Genomic DNA, 27,057 nt, shown 5'->3' with positions numbered 1-27,057 from the left:
ATTATGTCATTTTCAGCACTTTAAATAGTATGCTCTCTTACGTCTCTATCTCAAATTCGGAAGAGGTCCATTGAAGCACATGCTTTCATGAAGGATAAATCATGAAGATTGTCGGACAAGAAGTACATTACCTGGAGACGCGCGTGTTGTGTTTTTACTGTCTTATCAGATTATTTTGCTTAGGTAAGTGTGTGTGAAGCTGCGGGCTGTAATGTCATTGAAGGTAGCTATGTGATAATCACCAGTCTTTCACTCGATTAGCGTATTGCGACGCCAAGGTTCGGCGTGACTCATCAGTCTTGGTGGTGTATTAGTGTTCTCAAGGTCAAGTAAATCCTGGATGTAATATCTCTTGACGTTACAAAACTTTCAACCAATACTGCACTTTTAATGTCTGATTTAGTGACCTCGAAAATATAGTAAGAAGCTACTTAAAACAATTTAAACATGATAGGGAAGGTTCGTTCATGTCCAAATAAATCAAGGCTGAGGTATAAATGCATGTTTGTGCCCTGCATTATTTTTTTCTCTCTCTCTCCCATTACGTTTCTTTCCGCAACAAAAGCCTCTTCAGAGCAAGTCGAAGTCGAGAATAGCTATAACTTTACGATCCGTATACCAGAAGTAAGTATGACACCTACATAATTCATATCTCTTTAACCACTTTCGAAAGTAGGGGCGACGTAAAATTCAAATGTCGGTGATCCGTACTCAGCAAGGTTAGAACGTATAACAGCACGTTCGATAATTTTTATTCAATATTTAAGTGCGAACAGATGCTGCTTTTGGGAGTCGAGGTAAGCTTCTCTGTTTACAGAATTTACAATTTACATTGACTTTTCTAATAGCGTAGTTGCTTCCTGTCGGTACGTCGTCATGACAATCTGATGACTTTAAAACTCATGACGGTTTTATACTTGGAGGTTACAAGCTTTTGAAGCATTGTCACAGAAAATGACAAAAAGTTCTCAAAACATTCTTATTGTTCGAACAGTAGAAGTTTCGACGCTCTAGGCAAATGTTTTGAAGGACATACCGTTTTGACAAACTATCTATAGTTCCGCTGAAGCGAAATTGCGATCTAATTCTGTAAAGCAGAAGTTAACTCATTCAAACTTATTTTTGTACAAATACAGGAAAGTTACAGCTGGGTAAGAGAACAAAATAGAAATTTTATGATCTCAATTATATGAGTAAGCAGTAAAGCTCTACACTTCCCTATAATGCCAGGAGACTGCTATGCATGTTGATCTAAAGAATATAGCCTACGCTTTAAATCCGTGACAAACTGCTCCCAACCCATCTGCAGCTACAATAATGCAAAAGCCAATAACCAAAATACCCTTAGCCTCAGTAGTTTTCTGTTTTACTAAGAAAAGAAGTGAAATGTAAGATGACTCACCTTTTTGAGTCGTTTCGTTAAAAGACCTGCTCATGTACTTTTTGGTTTCGATTATTTAGTGTTTGCTTAGTCCACACAGTCAAAATTCGATTATTAAAGAAAGAATAAAAATATATTGTAAGTTAAACAAATACACTGTCAAAACGTCAGTTTACAGTATTTTTCCATTTTAATCAAATTAAATGACTCAGCAAGAAGTGAATGAGCGAAACCAAAAATTCATGAATTGGTGTTTGGAGTATCCAAATGTACTGGTAACAAATCTACACATGGTAACAGTGGCCGATTGCGTCCAGGCGATGTTCATGTTGTTGGATAGAATCTATACAACAACAGTAGTTGTGATAAGTTTTTCATTGTCACGATTCAATGCAAACATTATATAGTATGAATTTCCCGCTCATGAGTAACCCAAAGGCCTGTATTTCTTCTGATATTTTTTGGTGATATAGATATCATTTAGTTGGATGGATTATATAAGTGTTTCCCTCTGTCTTTTAGAGTTCAAAACCTGGAAAGAAAGTGTTTAATTTCAAGGACGCTTTGGGAAGCAACGTAACTTCTTTCCGGATGCTGTCTTGAAACAAGGTAAATGTGTAAAAATGGGTCAGCGTCCTTGTTCAATGATAGTTCTAAATTGCAAAAAATCGTTTTTTTCTGCGTTACCAAGTAGATTAGGGGATTGACCGCAATATACTTTAGCTCAGGTGGAAAGACATAAAAAGAAAACGAACCACCACTGAGTTTAATTGTGCATTATAACCGCCGTAAATATCATCTACAAAATTTAAAATGCAATACCCAAATACCATAAGACGCTCTTTGGTCTTTTTATAAGTCGCTCTGTTCCATGCTCCAAATGCAATGACTTTCAGAAGCTATGGAGGTTAACTAATTCATCCATATGCAATATGTTCTTATTTTTCAACCCGTACTTTTAGTCAGTATCATTAAATTCCTTTTTGTAGGACAACAGATTCAAACTACGGTCTACGGGTATTCTGCTCACACATGGATTTTTGGACTGTAATATCGACGCTCATTACAACTTACACTTGTCATTTATGGTAAGCGACTATCTTTTGCCCAAAATTAATATACTAAATGCATCCATCAACGATTTATTTTCAAAGTACGTACGTGACACCTTCATGCTTGTGTCCAAAAGTGTGCGTCATGGTGTAACACCTGACGCAGATCCAGAGGCGTAAATATATATATATATATATATATATTATAATATATATATATATATATATATATATATAAATATATATATAGGGATCTGTGTCTTTGCAAAACAACCCCGTAGAACTAGGAGCTTTGGCCAAATCACGAAGCATTAGCTCTCTACAAGTATATCTAACAATGCCATATTGGAAAGAAGAAACAAGTCCTCTCTTCTTATACAAATATAGAAGCTGTGTGACAAAGTCTATAGGATATCTGTGTGGCAGCCACACCTTAAAAAGAACGCGAACTATTGTTTAACTACATTTAGAATGGAATGTCTCTATACCTACCAGTTTGAAAAGAGTGCCCTTCCGGTTGTTTACATGGCGCGGCGGCTGTTTTTGACTACTTTGTCACGGATTGCGTGAAATTAAAGATACCATATACAACAAAGCCTACTAGACAATGTGTTTTTCGACGAAAGAATCTCTCTGTTCCAAAGACAGTAAGAAATTTAGTTCAAAAATATTATTTCCCATCACTTTTGTAAGCCGGATTCGGTTATTGCTGTACGCTGCAATTTTAAAACAAGCCAACTCTCGGGAGAACGAACGGTCGACTCACGCAGAACTCAAAATCGTGTTGCGGAGAGCTGCCGAAGGGACTTTAGATAACGTGTGTACGATATATTTGTCATTGGAATAGAATCTATATACCTACGAGTTTGAAAAGAGAAAACTTCCGGTATTTATATGGATGCGGCCATTTTGACTACTTTTTCACGGATTACGTGAAATAAAAGATGTCTTCTACCATAAATTCTACTCGACAACGGGTTTTTCTGACAAGGGAAGCTCTCTCTTCCAAAAGTAAAGTAAGAAATTTGGTTCAAAATGACTCTTTCCGATCACTTTTAAAGCCGTGTTCCTCTATCGCTGTGCGCCGCCATTTTGTAACAAGCCAACTCTAGCCAGAAGTACATAGCTCCATGCAGTATAAACTGCCAAATCACGCGAATATTCACAATCGTGTTGCCGACTGCCACCAATGACAATAACAATTATTTTTTTATTCAAGGGTTCTGTGTTCCCTGCCAACTCTAAACTGATCTTGGCATGAAATTTGCCTGTCTTTACTTATTTTGTTAATGAAACTCCATTTGGCATTTCCAAGTTAAATTGCCGAAATATATTTTTATTTTTTTAACGACTGACAGCCCTTCTAACTTTAAAATATGCATCAAACATAGTGATTGGCGTATGCACGATTAATGGTTGGAATAATATGTTAAAAACTGATGCTGCGCTTGCTCTTGGGTCAGATCTTTCACATACGATAACCTGAGGGTAGGTGACCATTTGCCCCGCTTAAGAAGGGCAAATGATCTCCTGCCTTTAGGGTATAAGTCCGTTGTATTTAGGGTATAAGTCCGTTGTTTGGGCTATAATGTTTCTATTACATGCTTCTCTAGTATAATTTTCTCAAAATGTTTGGGTTTTTCGTACAAATGACAATCATATACTTAAACCGTATTTTAGACGAAAATATGTTACAAAATAGAATGTAATATTGCATTGCAATAAGAAATGACTAACAGACCGAAGAAACAAAGCTTGTATATCAATACAGAGGCAAATTATCAAACCGATAGTTTGTCCTAAGAAAAGATGATAAGATATATGAAGGAAAACGTGTTGGTTTGTGATACACAACACTAAGCAGGAAACTTATCACACCAAGTAAACTTGCAGATACCATTTTAATCGTTCCTTTCAAGATCTTGGTCAAACTCACGTGAGTGTCCAATGAACAAAATAATTTATACTACCTCAATTTATACTACCTCAATTTTGAGTCTCAGTATATGTAGTGCAAACAATATCCCCGGGGTGTAGGAAGGGCTGTAATATTTACCCGATTTGTGTGTCGATTTTTTAACCTATTCGGTATTTCGGTTTTGCAAGACAATAGCAATATTTCTCTCAGCTGAGAATCATGAAAACAGATGGCATCCAAAGAGGACCGGGTTGATTAAAAACACCGTTAAACATTTTTTAAAGCTAAGCCTTGCCTATTTAATACGTATCACAAATCATGTTTACTTTACTTTAGTTTCATTTTAATTGTCTCATATGTACTTAAGTCTTTTCAAATCTGGTGAGGACAGAAATATTTCAATCGAACTTCAATATAACGACACATCCCATGAAAGTCCTGCGACATAGTTCTTTAAACATCCCAAGGTTACATCAAAGAGTTCTTAAGTTTTGTCGATTCTTTTTTCAAAAGGAACATTCATGGGAGAATAAGGCAACGTTGACGGTGGTTCTTCTAGACGAGCCCGACTGGCCACCATTTTACAACTCAACGTGTGAAACTCCAGTTTACGAGGGCCCTTCCAGAGCCCCAGTGAGTGATAATGATAATTTGTATTTCTCTGACAAACGGCAAGGATAACAATAAATTTTGCGATAAAGTGTGTATTCCAATAACGAAAAGTCGAATTTACACGATCATTCGTACATGACAGCGTCCCGAGGCTTTTTTTTAATACACTGAAATATTAACATAATAATTCAAGAGCCGTGCGTGCAGGATCTTCGATCTCTCTTACTTGTAATTGTAGTAATAAGTATAATTACCAATTTGCCAACATGATGTAAGCTAGCTGTGATATCCCAGCGGTGCTTGTGGCGTATATCGAACGTGCTTGGGTAAAGAATCACCGCAACAGTTCCGCAGCGAGCCAACGCATGGGCTTTTTTGGCAGTTTACTACGACACCGACCGGTGTCGATGATTTAGCTCGCAAAATAATAGAATAGATAAAGCTTGGAATAAATCAAATTGTACCTCCTGTATCACTGACTATCTACGACTCATCTCTTGATCCTGCTAACGACCCCGACTGTGACAACATGTATTTTCGACCGTTTTTCGGTGAGCCGTCGATGGTTCCTGCTAGAATTTGAACTTTTGATCTCCAATGTATTCAGTGTGTTGTACGCGCGAGTCGGCAAACATAGCAGAAACCGTCGTCGGCTCACGGGAAAATGGTCGAAAATACGTGTTCTTATCGTCATGATAGTTAGCAGGCGTAGAGTATGAGTCTTAGATAGTCAATGAAAAAGATGATACAACTTTATTTATTCAAAGGCTAATATATTTCATTATTTTGCGAGCTAAATCACGGACAACGGTCGGTGTCGTAGTAAACTGCTAAAAAAACCCATGCGTTGGCTCGCAGCGGAACTGTGGCGGTTACGTGACACTTTACCCAAGCGCGTTCGATATACGCCACAAGCACCGCTGCGATATCACAGCTAGATGTAAGCCAAACAATTTATAAAAACGTTAAAAGTTGCGGAATTCTAGATCTTCGTTTGGAGAAATCTTGCTTACTAAGAAAATTGTCTGTAACCGGTCAAATTAGTAAGTTAAAGAAGATAGGAGGGAATAACAATAGTATTCTCGCTGTAATGTTTCCGTTTGCAGAACGGCTATAACTTGGCCGATGTATTTTTTGGCGAAGACAGAATGCGTGCGCCATTTTTAAATTTTCCAGGTTTAATTCTGGAAGCAGACACCGGAAATGGTCAATGTAAGTCCTTTCAATTGAACTCCTCAATATTTAAAACTTGCTTATACGAAATATAATAAAGACAGCGAAGGCTTGGTCCTGTTAGATGCATGGATAGCCATGGCACTAGAAGCCAAAATACACCAATATTGGTAGGGCCTACTCTAGAACATTCTGATACATTCTGATACTTCAAAATGTATTTCTGGCAAGGATTCTTGAAACCAGATACCAAAAAGCTTCAGGTGTCAAATACTGCTTGCCCATCTCTCAAATTCACCGCTTTTATAGTGAAGCACTTGTACATTTAACATATTTGTAAGGATACCATTTATGTCAGTGAAACATAAATGTGTTGATATGACTTAGGCCGTACTGTAATCCACAACTGTTATCGACAGTTGTACGGCAAATGAATCCACTAAGTTTAATAAGGTCACATTTTACCAATGTAATCAATATTTACGCTATTTATCTCTTCTCGTTAATGATAGTTTAGATTTGGCATGTTTATTTACTTTTGAGGGGGCGCTGCACCCAACAGCGTATTTTGCTCAAAAATAACTTTTAATGCAAATATTAATTAAATTTTGATTAATTAAAATTGTTAACCCAAGATTAAAATATTGGTTTGGTTCACCTTTGAACTTGTCGAGCAGTCGTAAGTTGCGTAATGAAGAGGTGTTAATCCATTCAAATATATGCAAATCGACCAGGTTTCATGGCTTCTTTTCTCTCCCCATTTCAAGATTTCGATAAAATTTAACTCCACTTTGGCTAGGCAAAATTTCTGACATTTTCACATTATGTTTGAAATGCTTTGTAACAAAACGACTATTTTGTTTGGCAAAAAGTACTTACATTTTGAATAAGAGGCATTTTAATCTTGCTAATCATGATTTTAATATCTTTTTTGAGTGTCAGTCTTTCAGCCCATGCCATTTTAGAATGAGGATAGATAAAACAAAACAAAATAGTCGTTATTTCTACATATACTTTTGTTTCCAGTGAGATAGAGTTTTTAGCGTCAAGTTTTTACTTAAATTAATTTTTATCATTAATATCAAAATCGAGGTTTTTTTACCCCTAATATACATCCACTTCATCCTTTGAGTAAACAAATGCTACTATACCAAACTTTAGAGTCTCTGCTTTTTAATAATATATAATATGATGGGCTTCCTCGCCATCCTTGATTAGAAATATTGCTTTGAAAAAAAAAAACTGTGTTGGCAACATGCAGCTCCACCTCAAGCAGACATCCAGTGACTTTGTTGATAACACCTACCTTATTCTAACATTAAATTTCTCTACAGAAAAGTACATATCAAATTATTTCAATTTTTGAGACGAAATGCATAATTGAAATCAGACAAATGCGTAATAGCAAATGATGATCAGTTACCGAAAAACTAAGCAAAACTGGGCACTATAAAAAACAGCAAAAACTGCAAAATGGCTATGACACTTAAGTCGAAGCGAGATGGAGGTAACTGGTGAAAAGGCAAATAGGTAGCTATATCACAGCAACATGAGGAAAGATACCAATTAAATCTGAAAAAAGCACAATTTTGTCATTGACAGAAGGCAAGATCCGATTTGCATGAAAAGTCTTCATGAATAGGAGAAAGCAAAACAAACTTCCGAAACAAGAAAAGAGCGACAGAAATTTGCAAAGAATTAGAACAAGAACACCTTACATCTTGTAGAAAAATGCGCCTAACCGCCAATGAGAAGGGACATGCCAGCCAAGAATCTTCTCACTGACTACCCTTCTCATTCCGACGAGTTCGGTGCCCACACTGTAAAGTTAAGTGTTAAAGGATAGAACACCAATTAAACGCCTTTTTGTAACACTTTTTGAACGCGTCTAGACGTCAGAAATTTAACACTACGTGTTCAACCAATGTTCAATTTTTTAACACAATGTGCAGATTTTAAACACTTCGTGTTCATCAGACATTATATTGAACACCATGTGTTCCATATCTGAACATACGTTGCACATGAAATGCGTTCAAAAAATTGAACGCATTTACGCGTTCAAAGGGCTGTAACACATTTTGAACGCACGGACGCCGTTCAACGATAAGTGTGTTAAAGGTTAGAACACATGATATGCACTTGTTGAACACCTTTAATTTTGCGCGTTCATGGGGTGTTCAAGCCTGGAAATAACAAAACAGACCACTTATATTCAGTAAAATTATTTTATTTAAAAATACACAAAAATTCCTTTAGTAAAATACAATTATTTAGTGTCAATTGGGCACATAAACACCGTTGGTGTTTTCCTCTGACAAACTTTACAAAGTGGCCATATGGCCACTTTGTAAAGTTCGTCAGAGGAAAACACCAACGCTAATTAACACCTTCCTATCAAAAAATAAACAAAAGAAAATCCCCATAAACACTGTAGATCGTTTTCAAACAATATGAACAAAGTAGTGACAAAACAGGTTTTACTTATTGTGGATTACGTTATATGTTCATACTTGCAAAAACGTACGAAAACATCTGTTTGAAAAAGCTAAAAATTTGGCTTACTTGAATATATCACATTTTGATAATTCCTTATGTCTTAAAAATGTCTGAAATGTCTTTAATGTCTCAAAAATACAATATTGTGTATTTCATCATAACTTGTAGATATATGATTAGGAAAATCCCCGGAAACCTGTACTCCAAATATTTAATGAATCGTACTGGCCGTTTTGAAGAAAACGCTTGGGATGTAAACATTTGAGGATGATGCCACACATTCACCTATGATATAAGGTCTACGTCCTTAACAGCAAAGCTAAAATCAGTAACAAACCGAAAACAAAAGACGTCTTGATCTAGAATATAAAATAATCAAAGATTTGATAGCAGGCTATGATCAACTAAATGTTACTGGCATAAGCCTTCAAAGACGTGAAGTCTCCTTCATCAGATGCCAGGGTGCAATGAAGATTTGAAGCAGAAAGCGACAGAAAATTCAGAGTGGAAATTTCAGAAAATTCCGAAATTTAGAGTGTACATTTTTCACTGTGAATTTTCTGTCGCTTTCTGCTTTAATTCTTCATTCCACCATTGCATCTGATAAGGGAGACTACAAGTATTTGAAAGCTTATTCTCCAGTAACATTTAGTTAATCATAGCGTTCTGGACATAGCTCAGATAAATTCAGAACAAAAACACAGAAACTTATCAATTCAGTTACTAACCCTCGAAAGTTCAAATCTACATCAGAGATGAACTGAGGTTCTCAAGCTTGTTTTCAGACAGCTATCTGTACACTCATATTCTTCAATTTCTGTACCAATAGCTTCTGTAATAACTCTTCGATTTCACGTTCATCCAACTTTTCACGTCCTGAAAATAATGCAAGAATAATATGGCGACATGAGACTTCAAATGAAAGACAATTTGGCCTTATTAGGTTAAGGAAAAGGGGTGACTTTTGTATACAGTGCCTCTTTTCGTCAATGTTACAAAATATTGGCTTCTTCGTGTCATCAACTGATGAAAAGTAAAAGCAAAGCCAACTCTCATATGCTAAAACAATATTCTTCGATGTTTAACTAAAGTTTTAAATTTACATGCGATTGTGGTTACTAAAAGACATGTGTTAGCTGTGATTACGCAGCAGTAATGTGGCATATCGATCGCGCTCGGGTCAAGGGTCATCGCTCCAGTGATGACCCTTGACCCGAGTGCGATCGATACCCCATGGCCCAAAACACTGCTGCGTATTCACAGCTAGTGTATGGTCCACCAGCCACTGAAAGAAATAAAGGTTTCTTCACGTAGTTAAGCTTTTTCAAAGTACAATACAATTAATTTCGAAGGATAATAATACAGATGCGTATTCACAGCTAGTGTATGGTCCACCAGCCACTGAAAGAAATAAAAAGGTTTCTTCACGTAGTTAAGCTTTTTCAAAGTACAATACAATTAATTTCGAAGGATAATAATACAGATGCTTCAAAATCCAATACCTTTTAATATTTGGAGAGAAAACTTACCCTTGCTGGTCTTGCTTTCGCACGAACACGATTTCAGCGTGCGCTTACAAGAAAAATGTCGCAACTTCCGTTTTGATGCATCATGGGATAAGAAAAGGCACCAAACTTGAACACCAAGTGTTTAGAAGTAGAACGCCTCTTGCACGCCGATGTTAAAATTAAAACGTTCATGGTGGTTTTTTGATTTTCTTTTCAAAATTTCAAAATTTCAACCCGTAATAAACGTGTAAAATTATTTTTTATACTTCCTTTTTTAGAAATAACATGCTTTCAGCAATTGTAGACCGGAAATATTTTCCACTTATTGTGAAATTCGTTACACCGAAATCCGTGTACGTATGCCGGACAGCGAGGCAGTAGTAAAGTTAATATAGCCATTGTAAAGTAAAAAACACAAAAGATTGTTAATTGTTTCACAGTATTGTAAAATTTCTGTGATGCTGAGTTTTTGAACACTTGAAGGAGATAGTTGTTAACACTACATGTTCAGGTTTAGAACATCATTGTTAATAATATGAACACTAGTGTTAACAATATGAACACTAACCGTTCAAATTTGAACACCGACATGTACATTTTGAACGCGTAAAGACGCGTCTAGCGTCCGCTATTTTTACAGTGCAGGACGAGTTAGGCGTTGGCAAAAAGAAGAGTATGCTTAGAGGTGAAAGCACACAAAAGAAAGAAGTGTTCATGACAATACTGAATCAATAGTAATTATTCCATCAATGTCTACAGAAGCAATGATGTCATTAACACACCAAATGTTTTTGAAAGCACCCATGTTTGAATCGAGCGTGAAGTAATTGTATTCTCTTAAAATGCGTGAACAAAGTCGCCTTTTAAAAACAGAAACAAGCATTTTTACTGGTGGAGGGATCATTAACATTAATTGCATATCGTCTCGTCACATGAATTGCAATTTTATCTGTAATAAAATTTAAAAGTGCAAAAGTATGCTTTTCCATGTACAATTTATCAAAGGGTGGGCCTAAAACAAACCACAGTATAAAATCTTGCATTCCTGACCAAGAAAACGGTGACAAAGTTTACGAAGGAGAGTGAACAAAGGAGAAAGAAGAGTGCATTTAAAAATATGTGCAAAAGGTCATTTCTTGCACTGAAGAAAAAGCAATCAGAGGATGAGCTATACCCACAATGGAACATAAACGAGCCAGTTGCGTACGCACCATGGAGAAGACGCCATTGAAGATCTCCTTCTTTTTAGGTATTGGACTGAGATCACAAGAATTGAACAAAGGTTTGATATTTTCAGGAAGTGAAAGCAGATCTTTCCAAACCATATCTTGACGTTTATTATTCCCATGAAAATTAGACATAATCAAGAATTTAAGGACAACTTAAAACAATATGGTCATCAGTGCCTTTACAAATAAGTTCAAAAGAATGCGAAGGACGGTGACACGAATGAACGACATCCAAATCAGTTTCCTCTTCAAAATAACTTGTGGATTTAGTATTTCCAATCACAGGGAATAGAATCAACAAACGTCTCAACCGTATTTGATAAAATTCAATTCCAAAGAATAGAAACAATGTTTATAAACTCGCTTGGGGAGCGCCAAGCTTTTTGGAAAGGTTCAAAAAGATCACCAACTTTTGTAATGCCAGCACTAATAAAGTGATTAACAAGAGTGATATCAAGAGAAATTGAAAAACTAACACAATCATTGTATAAAAGAGCTTCATGGAAAATGTCTTTGATTTGTAGGGGTCTACCTTTTCTCAGGAAAATACATGACTTCAAGACTCTCGAAAGCTCAAGATAAAATTTAGGCAGAAATTCTGGAAGAGACTTGAGATTATCAATACTTCTAAAATAAAAACCAGCGAACAAAAATGAACGATGATCCAGACCTGAAAACAGATATCTTTGAAGATAATTTAACCTGAATGCTTTCAAACATGAAAAGAGATCGATAAGATTTCGCCCTCCTAACTTCAATGGAGAAAAAACTGATTGACTTGGCAACCAATGTTTTCTTTACCAGAAGAAATCAAGAAATTTGTGCTGAATTTCATAATGATAAAAGCAGGACAGAGGCAAATTATGATAAAAGAGTTTGGTTGCGGCAAGTTGATTAATAACGATAACACGGCCTTGGAATGACATATTCCATGTCATTCCATCAAGATAACTTAATGTCAATCTTGGTAACACACTCTCTCCATTTTTTTGAAAAATACTCATTACTGTTACCCAAATAAGTACCCAAATCTTTGAGATCAATACTATTTAACAGAATTTCAAGCGGATGATCGGTACGCCCACGCCATGAGCCGACCCAAAGACCTTGAGACTTACGATAGTTAATTTTTGCATTACTAGTATGCTTATAGACAGAGGACCAATATTTAAACCTTAAAAAATCAGTATTACCAGATTACGAAGTTGTTGTTCTGTATCGTTGCGCCAGGACAGTGGTGACAGCGGGACAGCAACAGACGATATGGGGTGTTCACGGAGACAGCAGAGTTAAAACCGCTGTCTTGCATAAAATAAGTCTACAGACGTTTACCATTCAATCGTGAAACATCTGCAACCCTAGATAGTGGTCGAAAGTAATTGTATACTTTAAGTATTACGTTGCAAGTAATCATTTGAACACATTCTTTTAATTATACAGGTGGCATGGATATCTTCCTTGATTTATTCGACACATTCAGATCCCTATGTGATTGCATAATAACATTTAGTCAACAGGAGGGACCACCCGTTAGATCGAAAACCGAGTTCTATATTGGAAAGGTACGTAATAGTAACAGTGAATTGTGCGACTTCAAAACTAACATCTTGTCAACATGTACGTAGGTCTCGTCATATTTTGAGTCGGTAAGAGGGATTCTCAGTATGCTAACTGACAAACAATCTACAAGTAGATGAACAAAAAAACGCAATGCATGGACTGTAAGTGTGAAGATTAAAAGGGCTGATAATACATATCTGGCATAATCAAATGATGTCACTAAAATTGGTCGAATCGTCTTTATTAGTTTTGAAAATACCTTTCTCTACATGATGTGACATCATCGCAATCACGGATTTTTGAAATCAGAGAGAGAGAGAGAGAGAGAGAGAGAGAGAGAGAGAGAGAGAAAGAGAGAGAGAGGAGAGAGAGAGAGAGAGAGAGAGAGAGAGAGAGAGAGAGAGAGAGAGAGAGAGAGAGAGAGAGAGAGAGGAGTATTATCCTTGTAAGCATCCTTGTAAGCACAACATGTGAAATGTACGGAGACCAAGGCCAATCTATTTGTTTTGGAGACAAACATCAAAATGTGAAGTAAGACAAAGGTGTGCCTTTGTGAACTTAAAGATGTAGTAAGAGATGAACTTAATTAATGTTATCTAGCATAAGAAATGGATTCAGATAATGGAACTGTGTCACGTATGCATATTCCCTTTCCTCCAGGACACATTTCCGAGTAAATTTTCGCATGATTCTTCAATACGATCTGATTGTATGGGCAAACTATCAATTGAGCAGTTTTCTACTACCGGCGGACCGATCATGATGCTTTTATCGGCTGTTTTTGATGTCCGAGACGTATTCATTAACACGCTGAAGATAGAAATTGTAAGTCAAGGTGAGTTACATTTCATGACCAAAAAGTAAGATTCCAGTAAGTTGACTCCAGTATATGCGGCCTCCAGTTGGGCAAGTGGAGAGCCGCATCATTCGCAGTTTATTTGAATAATCAATGTTTTGGAAAACGAAATCTTTCGCATTTCATGTCTGCCATTCTCGGAAATTTTTTTCTGCAGGCTGCCCAGAAGGCAGATATGGTTTCCTGTGTGACAAAGACTGCATATGTAGGAATGGTGCTTCTTGTCACGGGTTCAATGGTGCGTGTAAATGCCAAAAAGGATGGACAGGACCCGCCTGTGATATAGGTAAACACGTTCGATAACTACGAAACTTAGCATACTTTCTTTTCGTACGTATACTTGATTACATGGATTGCTTCAAGCGCAAATTCAAACCTGACAAGAAACAAACGGTCAGAACTGAAACTATATGTTTTGGTTATTGAACAACTTTTTTAAGAGGTAGCCATGCAGCGAGGCAATCATGATATATAACGTCTTTGCTACGTTAGTAGATACCATAGGCTCTGAGTTTGAATGTAAACTCAATATGCCAATATCGATGATATATAAAATACTGTAAAATACTATTATAGAAACTATTACATTATCCCTCTCAAGGGATATAAGATGTTAACCTATTTTTGCAGCACTTAAAGCTTCATTAACTGTTTCCAGACATTCATCTAAGGACCGTAGTAATGAATAGGCATCGTTTATTCAAGAAAGAACATAAAATATTCGCTAATCCTGACGCCACGATAATGATGCAGTGTATCAAATAAATCGTTGTATACTTTCTCGATGATTTCAAGTGCATTTGCTTCATTGCAGCTTCAAAAGAGATATGGATCGTACCTATGAGTGCTGTGCCCATCTACGACCAAATGTTCTCCCTTTCGTGTCACTACAGCTTTAAAGTAAAACCTACAAACAGTACAATATGGACGTTTTTCAATGGTTCGTCTAGTAGAATACCACTGGATCCGATAGAGCAGGTCTTTTATGAATTGCAGAGCAGGTCAGTATATTTCATATAAGACTCTACTTTCTGGCAGGAAAGATCCATGGGAGTTTTGAAGAAATATCGCTAACATTTTAATGAAACAGCAGAATGTCATTTTTAGTACGTTTATTTCATTACAAAGATCAGATGCTCTGCTATTGAGCTATTGATTTTGTTTTTGTCAGAATATTTTTGCATCAGTGCAGCGTTGATAAAATAGAACTACATTACGACATTAACAAGCATCAGTACACACATAATTCAAGATATTGTTTTATTTGGTCAGAGTTAAGAGACAGAAATATCGTTACTAAATGCAGTGAAACGTTCTGATTTATCAGCTTGTTGAAAAATGTTAAACATTTGGCACAGTGATTTTCTTCAATAAATGATAAACCGCCAATTGACCAATTTGGTTTACACTATAACACTATGAAATATTCTGGTACATGGGCGCATCACAGTGAATGATCTTTATATATCATAGTGACAGTGAATGATCTTTTATTCTTCAGTCAGTATATAAAGTCGGTCCATAAATGCAAAACTGTTTACAAAAGCATTATACAAAATCTTGATTTAGAAATATATTTAAGCTTGCAAAACATTTTTAGCCGTAATGTATATTTGTATGTAATATACGGTTGGAAATAAATTCTTCTACATTGCTCAAGTACTGAAAGTAAATTTTCAATCTTAAAAATACGTAACTTCTCTAAGTACTATGTGGTAAATTATTATTTGAAATCGCATTCGTCTTTTCATACTTCAGTCGACTGACAATTGCTCACTTCAACAAGGATCGAGTCGGTACTTACCAATGTACAGTTGCCGATCAAGGTGGGACAGAATACGTCGCTGAAACTACCATTACCTTTGCAGGTAACCACGTATATCATTGTAACCGATATCCCTACCTGATCGTAAACATGATCACCAATTCTTCATTTGGTCATAGTATTCTATGTTCGTATTTTGTTTTGATATTGAAGTCTTGAAGGGGACAATAGCTGTAGCAAAAAGATTGTTATCGTTGTGAAAACAATACTTTTAACTATTCTTCTCACTATATGGTGACACAAATTTATAAACTGGTAAACACAATGCAACGTGTACAATATGTGATCACTCTGGTTTTGATAAATTGACATTTGTTTAGAATTAACCTTTTTGTCATTATGGGGCACAGACAGGCTGTCTTCAGACGTTAAAGACCGTTTGTATTTCAACATGATATTTGGATCAGGTTAACAAACTATTTTCAACTATAGAATGAAATTAAAGAGAAATGTAAGTAATCAACTTTACAGAAAATGTCTATAATTTAAACGATGTCACCCCTGTCACAATTTGTATTAGTCCAAGCTTTATCCACCTTAGTAAGTTGCACTCTACACTTCAGTAATCCATATTAAATTACCGACGAGATTTCTTGATAGGTTGCGCGGAAAACATGTTTGGTGATTACTGCAACGACACATGCAATTGTAAACAGGCCATAAGATGTGATCGATCCACAGGCTGCATTTGTATAAATGGATGGACAGGAAAATCGTGCGACTTGGGTGAGATTTGTCAATTTACAAACATTCAAACTAATTGTCCCTTCATGTACACTGACAATAAGTCATTTCGATTGTTTATTCAGCTTAAGTTTAGTTATTTATTTCATTTTTGACAAATTATATACCATGTCAATTTAGAACGCTCCACTCAGATTGTAAGCAGTTTAAAATAATGACATGCGTAACCTGATCCTCACATTGTTTCCAACAGACGTCCAGGCACCAAATATCACTGACTGTCCTGGAGACCTAACTGTGGGGCAGACGTTGATGGCAATTCCGCCGTAGTCAGTTGGATTAACCCTACAATAATTGACAACTCTGGGCAGCCAGTTGCTTGGGAGTCAAATCGAGAATCAGGACATAGTTTTGGCATTGGAAAGCACGACATCATCATGTGGGCTTCGGATCAATCAAATAATACAGCTTTTTGCAATTTTTCGGTATTTGTTACCAGACACGTGGAGAATAGTAAGCTGTTTTAAGGAATCGATAATTTATCCATTATACCTATCGAATAATGTTAAATTCAATTTTACAACACGCTTTACTATGATTATGTTTTCCCGACGACTGAACTACAAGCAGTTTCAGAAAATCCGATCAATTGTAGTAATAATTTCCTATTCGCCTAGCCAATGAGCAATAATACAGCATTGCCTGGCCAAGGAGCAATAATACAGCATTGCCTGGCGATGCACGAAATTAGCACACAAAATATGTCAGTTAAATATGCTATATGAATTCACACTTAATGCCAAACTATCTGAAAAGTTTAAAGTCAAAATGAAATACTTCTAAAGTTCATATAATAAATGTTAAATCTTCTGGAGATACATTTTCACTCGACATTTGTACTTTATGGAAAACAGATATAACCAAAACATTCCCTAAATAACCTCAACACTTTTATAAAAACAGATGTGACCCAATCATTCTCCAGGGTAACCTCAATATCTGAGTAATAGTTTCTTTACAAAAGTTCAATATCACAAGGCAATTATGTACCGATGCTGACAATAATCATACTCTTCATACTGTAATGTGATAAAAAATAAGCTAAACAATTCACTGTATTGAGAAAGAAGCCTGAACTACATGAATAACAAAAAAACAGAGACAAGTGTGGTCAAACAAAAAACTCAAACTTTATTTTGCGAATGTATCACCTACAGCAGGACATATGTCTTTCCCAATCTACGCATTGGTTATGATACTAGTGGCTGCGGTTGTCATTATTCTTCTCCTGCTGGTGTATATTGCAAAGAAGCAATGGCCTTACGTACCTGTAGATGGAAGCGACCGGGAGTTTGAGGATTATCTACAGGCAAGACTCACTTTAAGTTATGCTTAAAGTGGCGTTGCACATAACACAGCTTTTGCTCAAAATCACATATTTCCAAAGATTATTTCAATTTTAATTATTTGTTAACCCTAGATTAAACATTACAAGAAGTCGCAAGTTGGATGGTTGAGAAAGAAGCATAAATGTATGAAAATGTATGCAAGTAGCCCGATTTGCTGGCATCTATTTTCTCCTGTTTTCAACATTTCAACAATGAAAAGATTTTCTACCCCACATTTGTACCCTTTGCATACTTCGAGTACCCTAATGCTGCCATATTAAATTTTTAGATTTTCTGCTATTCGAAAAATTATAGTATTACGTGGTTTTCCTGTCATGTTTGATAAGAAATATTGCTGTAAGAAAGTTTGCCGATTAATTGCAAGGCTACCTTAATCAAAGTAGATCATTCATATGTGCTCAAGAAGTAATGACCTTGTTCAATAGTAAAATTTTTATTATATTTAGTATTGTAGCTAAAACTAAGGGCAAACATTGCATGACACTGATCGCAAGGTAGTATTTGCAAATATATATCTCAGGAGTCATCTCATTTAAATCGTTCCCTTACATCGATTTTAGGATTTGCCTATACTTTTACATTAAGGGTCCCAATGTCATAAAGATAAAATTATTAAACTTTTCCACCATGTACTTCCTTCACATAGATTCCCTGAAGTTACAGGCCTACCAACAGCTATGGGACAACCGATTTCTAGAATGTATCTTTGTGTTTTTACTTTGTTTTCGTTATTACTAATTTAACTAAGCTTCTATGTTTTTTCTGACTAGGAACATTTACCGAAAGCAGCATTGGCTTGGAATGTTGAGAGCAAAGCTTTGAAGATACTGGATGAAGAGCTGATTGGTGAGGGGGAGTACGGACGAGTCTACAAAGCTCGATTGGCCCTCAGTGGCAAGGAACAAATAGTCGCAGCTAAAACTCTCCGCGAAAGTAGGTCAAATTCCTCTAAACTCAAGTTGTCAACTTCTATAAGGGTCGCTATTCGTCTTGCCATCCCCCTGCATTATAATATGAAAGTCAGCAGGAGTGTGTGCTTGTAAATGTTATCACATACCCATGGCCATATCGCTCCTTCATGGTGATGTTTACCGTAAAATATTAGCCATGATATTTTACAGTAAACACGTTCGCACGATAAACGTCATCAGTTTTGGAGTGTTTCGAACTACATTTGCAGTTTGATAGGAAACAAATTAAACATGCAAAATGGTTGCCACATCTCCGCCTACGATGTGATGTTGCAGACATAAAAATTTGAAGGGTTTTCATAAACAAGGACTTTTCGAGGTAGCTCAATACGGGAATAATATGTTGAATTTTGTGATGTTATCATATGAGGTTATTCCTTTAAAGTTCTTGTAATTTTAGACAAGCTCTACTGAACGTTCTACCGTTTGCTCGGCACGGTCTATCTCTGAACAGGTAATGAGTGCGTTGCATTACAGTGATGTCGTTCGGGGCACCTGTTAACATGGCAACTCTCAGTGTAAACAACTAAAATGGTCGCCTGTTCGCTTCGTAGGAGGATCGAGCGAGATAACAAACGGCAGAGATTTAAAGTAGAGGAATGAAAGTTTCCCCCAAGGAAACATATTTCTGCGAGAACTCCTACTTACCTGTCATTGTTACCTTTGGGTTATCTCATTTGCTGCCTTCAAGAACGAAGCAAAATTTAAGGAAGCCGCCATGAGATTCTAGATTCAAACAGTTCTAAACCTCTATAATACACTATCAAAACAGAGGGGAGGAGGGAGGGAGGAGTGACAGGTAAGTAGGAGTTCTCGTAGAAAGATGTTTCTGGGGGGGGGGGCGGCGGTGGAACTTTCATTCTGCTTCATCCTCCTACTTACCTTAAGTCTCTGTTACCTTTGGGTTTACACAGAATTCAAAGCTTAAAAGGAGGAGGTTATGTTAGGCAAATTCTCCTAACCTAGCTAGAGCCACATCTTAAAGAACCTAAAGCAAAACTAGCTTCCATAGGCACAACCTTCAGGTAAAAGTTAATAAAGGCATTTGGAGAAACCCAAAAACCACCTTTCCAAATGTCATCAACTGACACAACTTTAAATAAAGCCCATGAGGCAGCCACAGCTTGCGTATCATGTGCTCTGATGGAATGCACAAGTCTACAATGGCCATCAGAAGAATCGTAGGCAAGTTGGATTGTATTCCTTAACCATCTAGAAAAAATGTCCTTGGACGCTGGTCCATGTTGACCTTGGGACACCTTAATGAACAACTGTTCTATATTGCCAGGAAGTTGTGCAGTCATCTTAATGTAGTTACGAAGAACCCTACAGGAACAAATATATGTTTATCCTGTGGATCACTTGACATATTTTGAAGAATCGAAATGAATATATCTGTACCAACTTGAGATACAGTTTCATTCTTGGTCAGACGACCTGCCCTAGGCAACAATCGAACACATGTAGACTCCCATCTGAGATAAGCACTGTTGATAGACAAAGTATGAATCTCACTGCGTCTACGTCCAGATGCCTCAGCTATGAGAAAAACAGTCTTCATAGTTAAATACTTCAAACCAGATTCACTAATAGGCTCGTAAGGGGCTTGTTTTAATGAATCTAACACTAATAGAAGACTCCAAGAAGGCAAAAGTCTCCTCTGAGGAGGACGCTGAAGTAAAATCCCTTTAATCAGACTATCCAAAAGAGGATGCTGACCTACACTATGTTCACCATAACTCGGAAGGAAAGAACTCAACGCTGAACGATATGTTGAAATAGTTTTGGGTTTTAGACCTCTGCCTTAAAAAGAAAAAAGAAAAATTTACCCACAGAACTTAGAGGTGGATGCATGGGATCGACATCATGTTCTTTGCGCCAATCACTGAATACTCTGAACCTGTAATTATATGATTCAATGGTTGATGATCGACGAGAGTTCGCTGCATATTCTGCAGCTCTCGCTGAAAATCCTTTTGAGCAAAAACGTTTCTTGACAGTTTCCAAGCAGTCAACTGAAGGACTGATGGATCTGGGTGAAGAAAACCCGACAACGGCCAGCTTAGAATGTCTGGGGTCTCTGGTAACTTTATTGGAATTTCTATTTCTACCACCTGATGTATTAACATCCACTCTGTTGGAATTGGTCGTCTTCTTGACAGAGCATCTGCTATCAGATTGCACCTGCCTGGTATGTGAGCTGCCCTGATCGTGATATTTTTGATAATGCCTCTATTCATTAGATGCCAAGTGAGGATGCAGAGAGATTGGGATGGTGTTCCCCCTCGCCTGTTCAAATATGATACTACGGTTGAATTGTCTGACCTTACAAGAACCAATCTCCTTTAAATATGGGGGAAGAAGGCCTTTAAACTTCCTCATACTGCCTGAAGCTCAAGAGAGTTTATGTGCTCTCGTCTCTGGGCTACTGACCAGACTCCTAAAATGATCAAATCTCCCATATGAGCTCCCAACCTTGTATTGAACCATCCATGGTTATTGTAACCTCTGGGGGCTCCAGGGACAATGAAACTCCCTTGAAAAAATTGAATCTGTTGGTCCATTAATGAAGATGCTGTGTTAACAGGGAGTTTACCCTTATAGGATGACTGAGAGGATTCTTATGTGGTCTCTATTGAGACGGAAGGAAAATTTGAACTGGCCTCATGTTCAACCTTGCCAAAGGTATGAGTAGAACGCAAGCTGCCATAAGACCTAGGAGTCGAAGAAGACACCGAGCCATCTGAACACTGCCGGGCAAGAGGTGACTTACCATTTAGCAAATAGCTTGAAAACGTTCTGGAATCGGAGTAGCAATTCCTTCCTCAGAATTTATTTTCGCCCCTATATAATGAATGCTCTGACTGGGGCAAAGTTCTGACTTCTTTTCGTTTGGTAGCCAGCCTAGACTGACAGCTGTTCTTAAAATACGTGCTGTATCCCGCTGCAATAACCTGATCTGCGTCTGCTTGCTAGCCAATCGTCCAGATACATGAGGACATAATGTTGTTGCTTTCGAAGAAAGGCACCCGAAACTGCTGTGACCTTTGTAAACACACGGGGTGCTGACGACAGACCGAAAGGCAGTGTCCAAAACTGAAACACCCTGCCCTGCACTGCAAACCTGAGAAAATGTCTGCAGTCTGGGTGAATAAGGATATGTTGATAAGCGTCTGTTAGATCGATTGAAACTGCATAGTCCCCTTTTGACAGATCTGATAAAACTGAACGTAGAGTTTCCATCTTGAAGTGTTTCTTTTTGAGAAAATGGTTTAACGGGCGGAGATTCAAAATTGGTCTCCAACCCCCTGATCTCTTTGGAATTAGAAACATTGAGCTGTATAAACCTTTTGATCTGTCCGTGACAGGCTCTATAGCCCTCTTTGAGATCAATAATTCTATTTCCTGAAGAATTGCATTTCTCGTCTCTAAATTCGTCGGAAGAGGAAAATTTATAACCTTGCTTGTAAGTGGGGAACTTGTAGAAATTCCAAGCGATAACCATCCGAAATCACCCCTAAAACCCACGGGTTGTTGGTTATTTTGGCCAAGTGCTCACTGAAAAGAGATAATCTTCCCCCTACTGGCACCTCCGGAAAAGGAATTTGAATATTTAATTGTGCTAGATTTACACATTTGGCCCTTGCCAAACCATCATTGTTTAAAAGAACTGTCTCTGGGCTTATCCGGAAAGGGCGGCACTGGTGGTCTAAAGCTCTTCTTATCAATTTTCCCCTTAAAGTAATTACTAGATGTAGCAGAAACAGAACTCTTTAAGTCTGTTAGGTTTAGCGGAAGGCTGCGACTTGGGCTGAAATGATGCAGGTCACATAACTCCCTGACGTGGTCTAGAAAGGGAGACTATTTCCCTAACATCTCTAGCTGCTTCAGCTTCCTGGTGAAAAAATATCTTAGACTTCTCCATGGAAAAGTTCATCACCACGAATAGGAAGCTTAGTCAAACGATTTCGAGTTGATCTTGTACGAAAATCCATCTGATCAAGGAATAATTTCCTTCTGGCAGAAACTGACAAAGTAATGGCATGCAAAAGTTGATCTACCGAAGAAGTTAGAGAAACTGCAAAAATTCCAAACCCTTAGACAATTGGTCATCAGGATTATTAGAACCTGGCGAAACTGCCGTATGTACAAAAGCAGTTGCCAACAAGGAACGTGAAATGCAACTCAGTAAAACTCTGAGAGCTTTATCTACCATAAGGTGTCCAAGATCAGCCTTATGGGTAAAACTTATCAAATCCTTAGCTGAAAAAATGTTTTGTTTTTATCAGCTACCAATTTAGTGTGGATAAAACTTTCTACATTGGCGCTCTGGAAAAAACTCCTCAAAGTCGTTTTCAAGGAAACTGAAATTCTTGTCTGCAGACTTTGTGTACTTGGACACTCCGGGTAAACTCTTCTCAATAGCTGTCCATCTTTGTGCAATCAGTCCCTCAATGGGCAAACGAGGATCACCTGAAACTGTACTATCTCCACCAAATTAAAAAAGAATGACGTTGACTATTATTGCTTTCATCTATTGTACAGCCAAGCACATTGCCAATAATGTTAATAATGTCATGCAATTTCCCAGACAAAGCCTCTGACATGTCAGCATCAGTATTAGAAATTTCTGAATGAGTATCAGATGACTTGAATACCTAGTGAGCAAATATCCAACTCATACACTCATGAAGAAATGTAATTGATAGTTTATAGAGACATCTTATTGCAAGAATTCACCTTTTTCTCAGACACACAGATTGCAGACCGATTTTATGAAGAAAATTACTGCAAATAGTTTATTGTCCTTTTAGAAATATATAGACGTGACTCTGGCTTCGACGCGTTTTTTCATTTGATCTGTTCCACCACATCGCAATCTACTTACCAATGATTCTCTTAGCCGTACCGACCGAATTGTGATTTTCTCTTTTCAATTCAGCTCTTTCAGATGCAATAAGCCGGAAAACTTTCATCAACGAAGTCCGGTGTCTACTAGAATTAGCACCCCACCCTAACATTATCTCCGTTCGTGGCATTCAAATAACTGGAGGTAGGACTATAAACTCCCTGCTATAGGGACAAAGGGGTTAACAAGGCTTCATACGATTAACAATTAAATAGATTAAGCAAAGTATTGTACCTAATTCTGGAGACGTAGACTTTAGTAAGACATTTGATTAGGTTCTATATCAATGCCCGGTTGTGGGAAATTAGGTTTTTCTCAATTTATCTTAATTTCTGTGATGTTAACGGCTGAAAATAGCGTGCATTGTATTAAGTTAATTGTTTTTTCAAGTCTCAGAAAAGTTTAGTTCGAAGGAATTTTATGATAACATTTTTGACGTTAATTGCCATGCAAACCAAATTTACTGTTAACTTATGTGAGTGCTTTTTCGTACTATACAGATCCGAAATACATACTGACAGAATATGCATCCAACGGTGATCTGAAGAACTACCTCATATCGCTGAGAAATCAATTGCTCAACACCGAGACTGAAACACGATTGATAGAAGTTGCCAGAGACGTTGCCAATGCCCTGTCGTTCATGTCAGGAAAAGGTGTGATGCACAGAGACATCGCTGCTCGTAATGTATTCCTGACTAATGATTTCATAGCCAAGATCGGAGATTTTGGACTTGGACGGGACGTTTACGAAAGAGTTGAGAGTGATTATCATTCAGTTTCGTTGGTATGTTATTATTTTTATTTTCTGAAAAGTAACCATTTACGTCCTTTTCAACCACGGAAAATATTAGGAAATACTTCTAAAGCGTATACTTTCAAATATTTTTCACGATTTAAATGGCCAAAAGAGTAAGATTTTGTGTATACACGAAACTAATAAATCTGTTGATTTGGAATTAGTTATTTTTCGTGGCTCTTTTATTTCATTCACGTAGGTGCTTCTGACAGTTTGGAATAGATTCAAGCGATGTGGCAGTGTCACACACGTTCTTCATCTCATTTGTTGTATGTGTGCCGTATTTACTTGCTTCTTTATCCTCTTGTCTTGCTAAACCGTTTATTTGCCCTGGCCCCTTTCTGTTTGCCTATTTCTATTTTCTATGAATACCCAAGGTTACAGGGGTTGTCCATGAGTCGGACCACGTTTACTGCGCACTCACACCAACATTTGTGATACATTTGTTCGCAGGCACATCACCATGATCGATTGCCGTTGCGATGGATGCCGCCAGAATTTCTCATTGATGGAACCTTTACACTTGAAGGCGACATGTAAGATGAACAGCTGAAGACGAACATTTTTCCTAATTTTTATCTAAATAATGTAAACGATTAATTAAACGTTTGGAAAACTGGTATTGTTTCCTTTATAATCAATGGAATCTTTCAAAATTTTTTTGTTTTTCGCTCGTAAAATATTTTATCACATCGAATATGACACCTAGAAAATAAGTTTGCAGTCGCTGTATGCTTTGAATTACTCACGCAAATAACACTAAAATATGTGTCTCATTTTCTCTAAATACTTGTCCTGTGTTATATAAACAATATTCTTTGACATTTTACCATACAGTAATTTTGTATCTGTTTTTGTTCTTGTCACAGATGGTCGTACGGAATACTACTGTGGGAAATAAGTTCTCTTGGTAAGTGCTGAAAATCACGAATTGTTTATATCAACGTAATCTCTTGTTTGAGAAAAAGAGAGAATGTTTTCACTTTTAAAACGATTGGAAGTAATTCGGGGAATATGATAAAGTGGTAAATTTGGTATATAATAAGTATATTTAAGTTCATCTACTTATAATATTTTACTGCGATTCACTCGTTTTTATAGCTAAATTGAAACATTGCAACTTTCAGCGATACGGCTCCTGACTCTTTGAAAATTTGAACAATTAAAAAATCCCATTATCCCAATTAGTTCCAATCGTGTTTATAACATATGGATACCAGTAGTTCTATCTTATTAAATGCCTTATGTTCAATGTTGGTCTTTCGACAAGGTGATTTTCCCATGACGGATGTACAAGTTGAAAATTTACTTGAAGATCTACAAAATGGCAAAAGACCGGTGAAACCAGAAGGATGTACAACTATAGCGTAAGTAATCGATAGTTATATCGACCTTGTAGTCAGGTAAACTAAAGTACGTCAACTTTGTTCAGATTGATAGTCAACTAATAACTACAAATTTATGATTTGACCTGTATCATGAAGGTTTATAATATTTTATCTTTCGTGAAATACCACTGCACTTACCACTTAACTTAAAAAGTTGGCATATACCATTCATGTAAATATTAAATGAATTTTCTTACTGTATATACCAGAAGCCGATCGCCATTCTCAAGCTCCATGTCCATGTCGACTTTGTATTATGTATTACTATGTAATATAATTTAAGGGAGCTAATACTGTATCAGTTATGCCTAGATACAGGAATATAGAAAAGCAGGAATGTTCATCACCGTACACCGTTGTTTTATTTTTTAAGTTACCAGATTATGAAGAGCTGTTGGCATGAAGACAGACGCGAGCGCCGAACAGCAGAACAACTGATGGCTGACTTCGATGACATGTTAAGAACTCCAGCGAACAGATCTGAAGTAAGTTCTGACATCAGTTTGTTCTTCTCAAGTGTTTTCCTAGACTGTCAGTTAGAAACATGTACAACAATCTCAATTTATATGAATGCTATAATAATTAACACGATTTGAACTAATTTGGGATAATTGGATGGTGAAGTAATGTCTATTCAATCTGCAAATATAATCTCATCTGATTTTCTTTTTACATTACACAATTGTTTTTATGAGTAATTTGCAATATTGCAACATTCAGCTATAGGGCACCTAACACTTTTGAGAAATTTGAAAAATAGGAAAATCCAGTTATCCCAAATTAGTTCCAATCGTGTTAAGTTTTGATGAGTGGCACATTATGCTGTTTTTCTGAGTGTGTATTTTTCTTTCTCAAATGTTTAACATAATGTTACACCTTCAATGTTCTCATCATTTGCAGAGATTCTTCACTGAAGACTTTAAAGAGAGACACAGCAATGAACTCAACAATGACAAATCATATGAATTACCTGTATGACAAGTGCGTGTGACTGGAATATTTAACACTTATTCGGCAGTCTACCAAGGGCTTAAAGAGATAAGGCCTTTGCTTTATGCACAGCAAATACCCACGTTTGACAACGGAGACTACAGTCTTCAAATGTCTCGCATAAATTGGAAATTATATACACTTTTGTGAATCTTTGAAATATTGTGTTCACGCTACATATCAACGACGTTTTCTGAAATTTTTGATAAAAAAGTATGTTAACATAGAATCATAACATTTTATCTATGTTTGAATAAAGAATTACAAGAACTACGAATCTATGTAGGCTTTAAG

At 36.9% G+C, this 27,057-nt stretch overlaps 2 protein-coding genes across 2 annotated transcripts; both read left to right on the top strand.

Moving 5' to 3' along the window:
• On the top strand, window positions 1-16,627 carry LOC139146983 (uncharacterized). Its single transcript, XM_070717837.1, has 12 exons — window positions 1-183; window positions 566-624; window positions 1,904-1,990; window positions 2,371-2,469; window positions 4,865-4,984; window positions 6,070-6,175; window positions 12,813-12,934; window positions 13,593-13,767; window positions 13,946-14,074; window positions 14,603-14,789; window positions 15,547-15,740; window positions 16,551-16,627. The coding sequence occupies exons 4-12, from the start codon at window positions 2,467-2,469 to the stop codon at window positions 16,625-16,627; spliced, it is 1,113 nt and encodes a 370-aa protein (XP_070573938.1). The 5' UTR covers window positions 1-183; window positions 566-624; window positions 1,904-1,990; window positions 2,371-2,466.
• On the top strand, window positions 15,861-27,057 carry LOC139147344 (ephrin type-A receptor 4a-like). The gene is made up of 10 exons (XM_070718400.1): window positions 15,861-16,810; window positions 17,515-17,666; window positions 18,477-18,639; window positions 23,620-23,730; window positions 24,087-24,373; window positions 24,839-24,921; window positions 25,255-25,295; window positions 25,656-25,752; window positions 26,147-26,258; window positions 26,674-27,057. The coding sequence occupies exons 1-10, from the start codon at window positions 16,735-16,737 to the stop codon at window positions 26,749-26,751; spliced, it is 1,200 nt and encodes a 399-aa protein (XP_070574501.1). The 5' UTR covers window positions 15,861-16,734; the 3' UTR covers window positions 26,752-27,057.

This window comes from Ptychodera flava, chromosome 13 (assembly GCF_041260155.1).
Source record: "Ptychodera flava strain L36383 chromosome 13, AS_Pfla_20210202, whole genome shotgun sequence".
Classification (NCBI taxonomy): Eukaryota; Metazoa; Hemichordata; class Enteropneusta; family Ptychoderidae; genus Ptychodera; species Ptychodera flava.
The sequence above is the reverse complement of the archived record's forward strand: the minus strand, read 5'-3'. Positions and strand labels throughout refer to the sequence as shown.

Excerpts from the sequence above, each read along its gene's own strand:
- LOC139146983 (XM_070717837.1), top strand. Across the intron at positions 14,075-14,602 it reads AGGACCCGCCTGTGATATAG|CTTCAAAAGAGATATGGATC; the intron begins GTAAACACGTTC and ends GCTTCATTGCAG. Across the intron at positions 14,790-15,546 it reads TTTTATGAATTGCAGAGCAG|TCGACTGACAATTGCTCACT; the intron begins GTCAGTATATTT and ends TTCATACTTCAG.
- LOC139147344 (XM_070718400.1), top strand. The coding sequence starts at position 16,735 with ATGTGGGCTTCGGATCAATCAAATAATACAGCTTTTTGCAATTTTTCG. Across the intron at positions 24,374-24,838 it reads ATTATCATTCAGTTTCGTTG|GCACATCACCATGATCGATT; the intron begins GTATGTTATTAT and ends ATTTGTTCGCAG. Across the intron at positions 25,296-25,655 it reads GTGGGAAATAAGTTCTCTTG|GTGATTTTCCCATGACGGAT; the intron begins GTAAGTGCTGAA and ends TCTTTCGACAAG.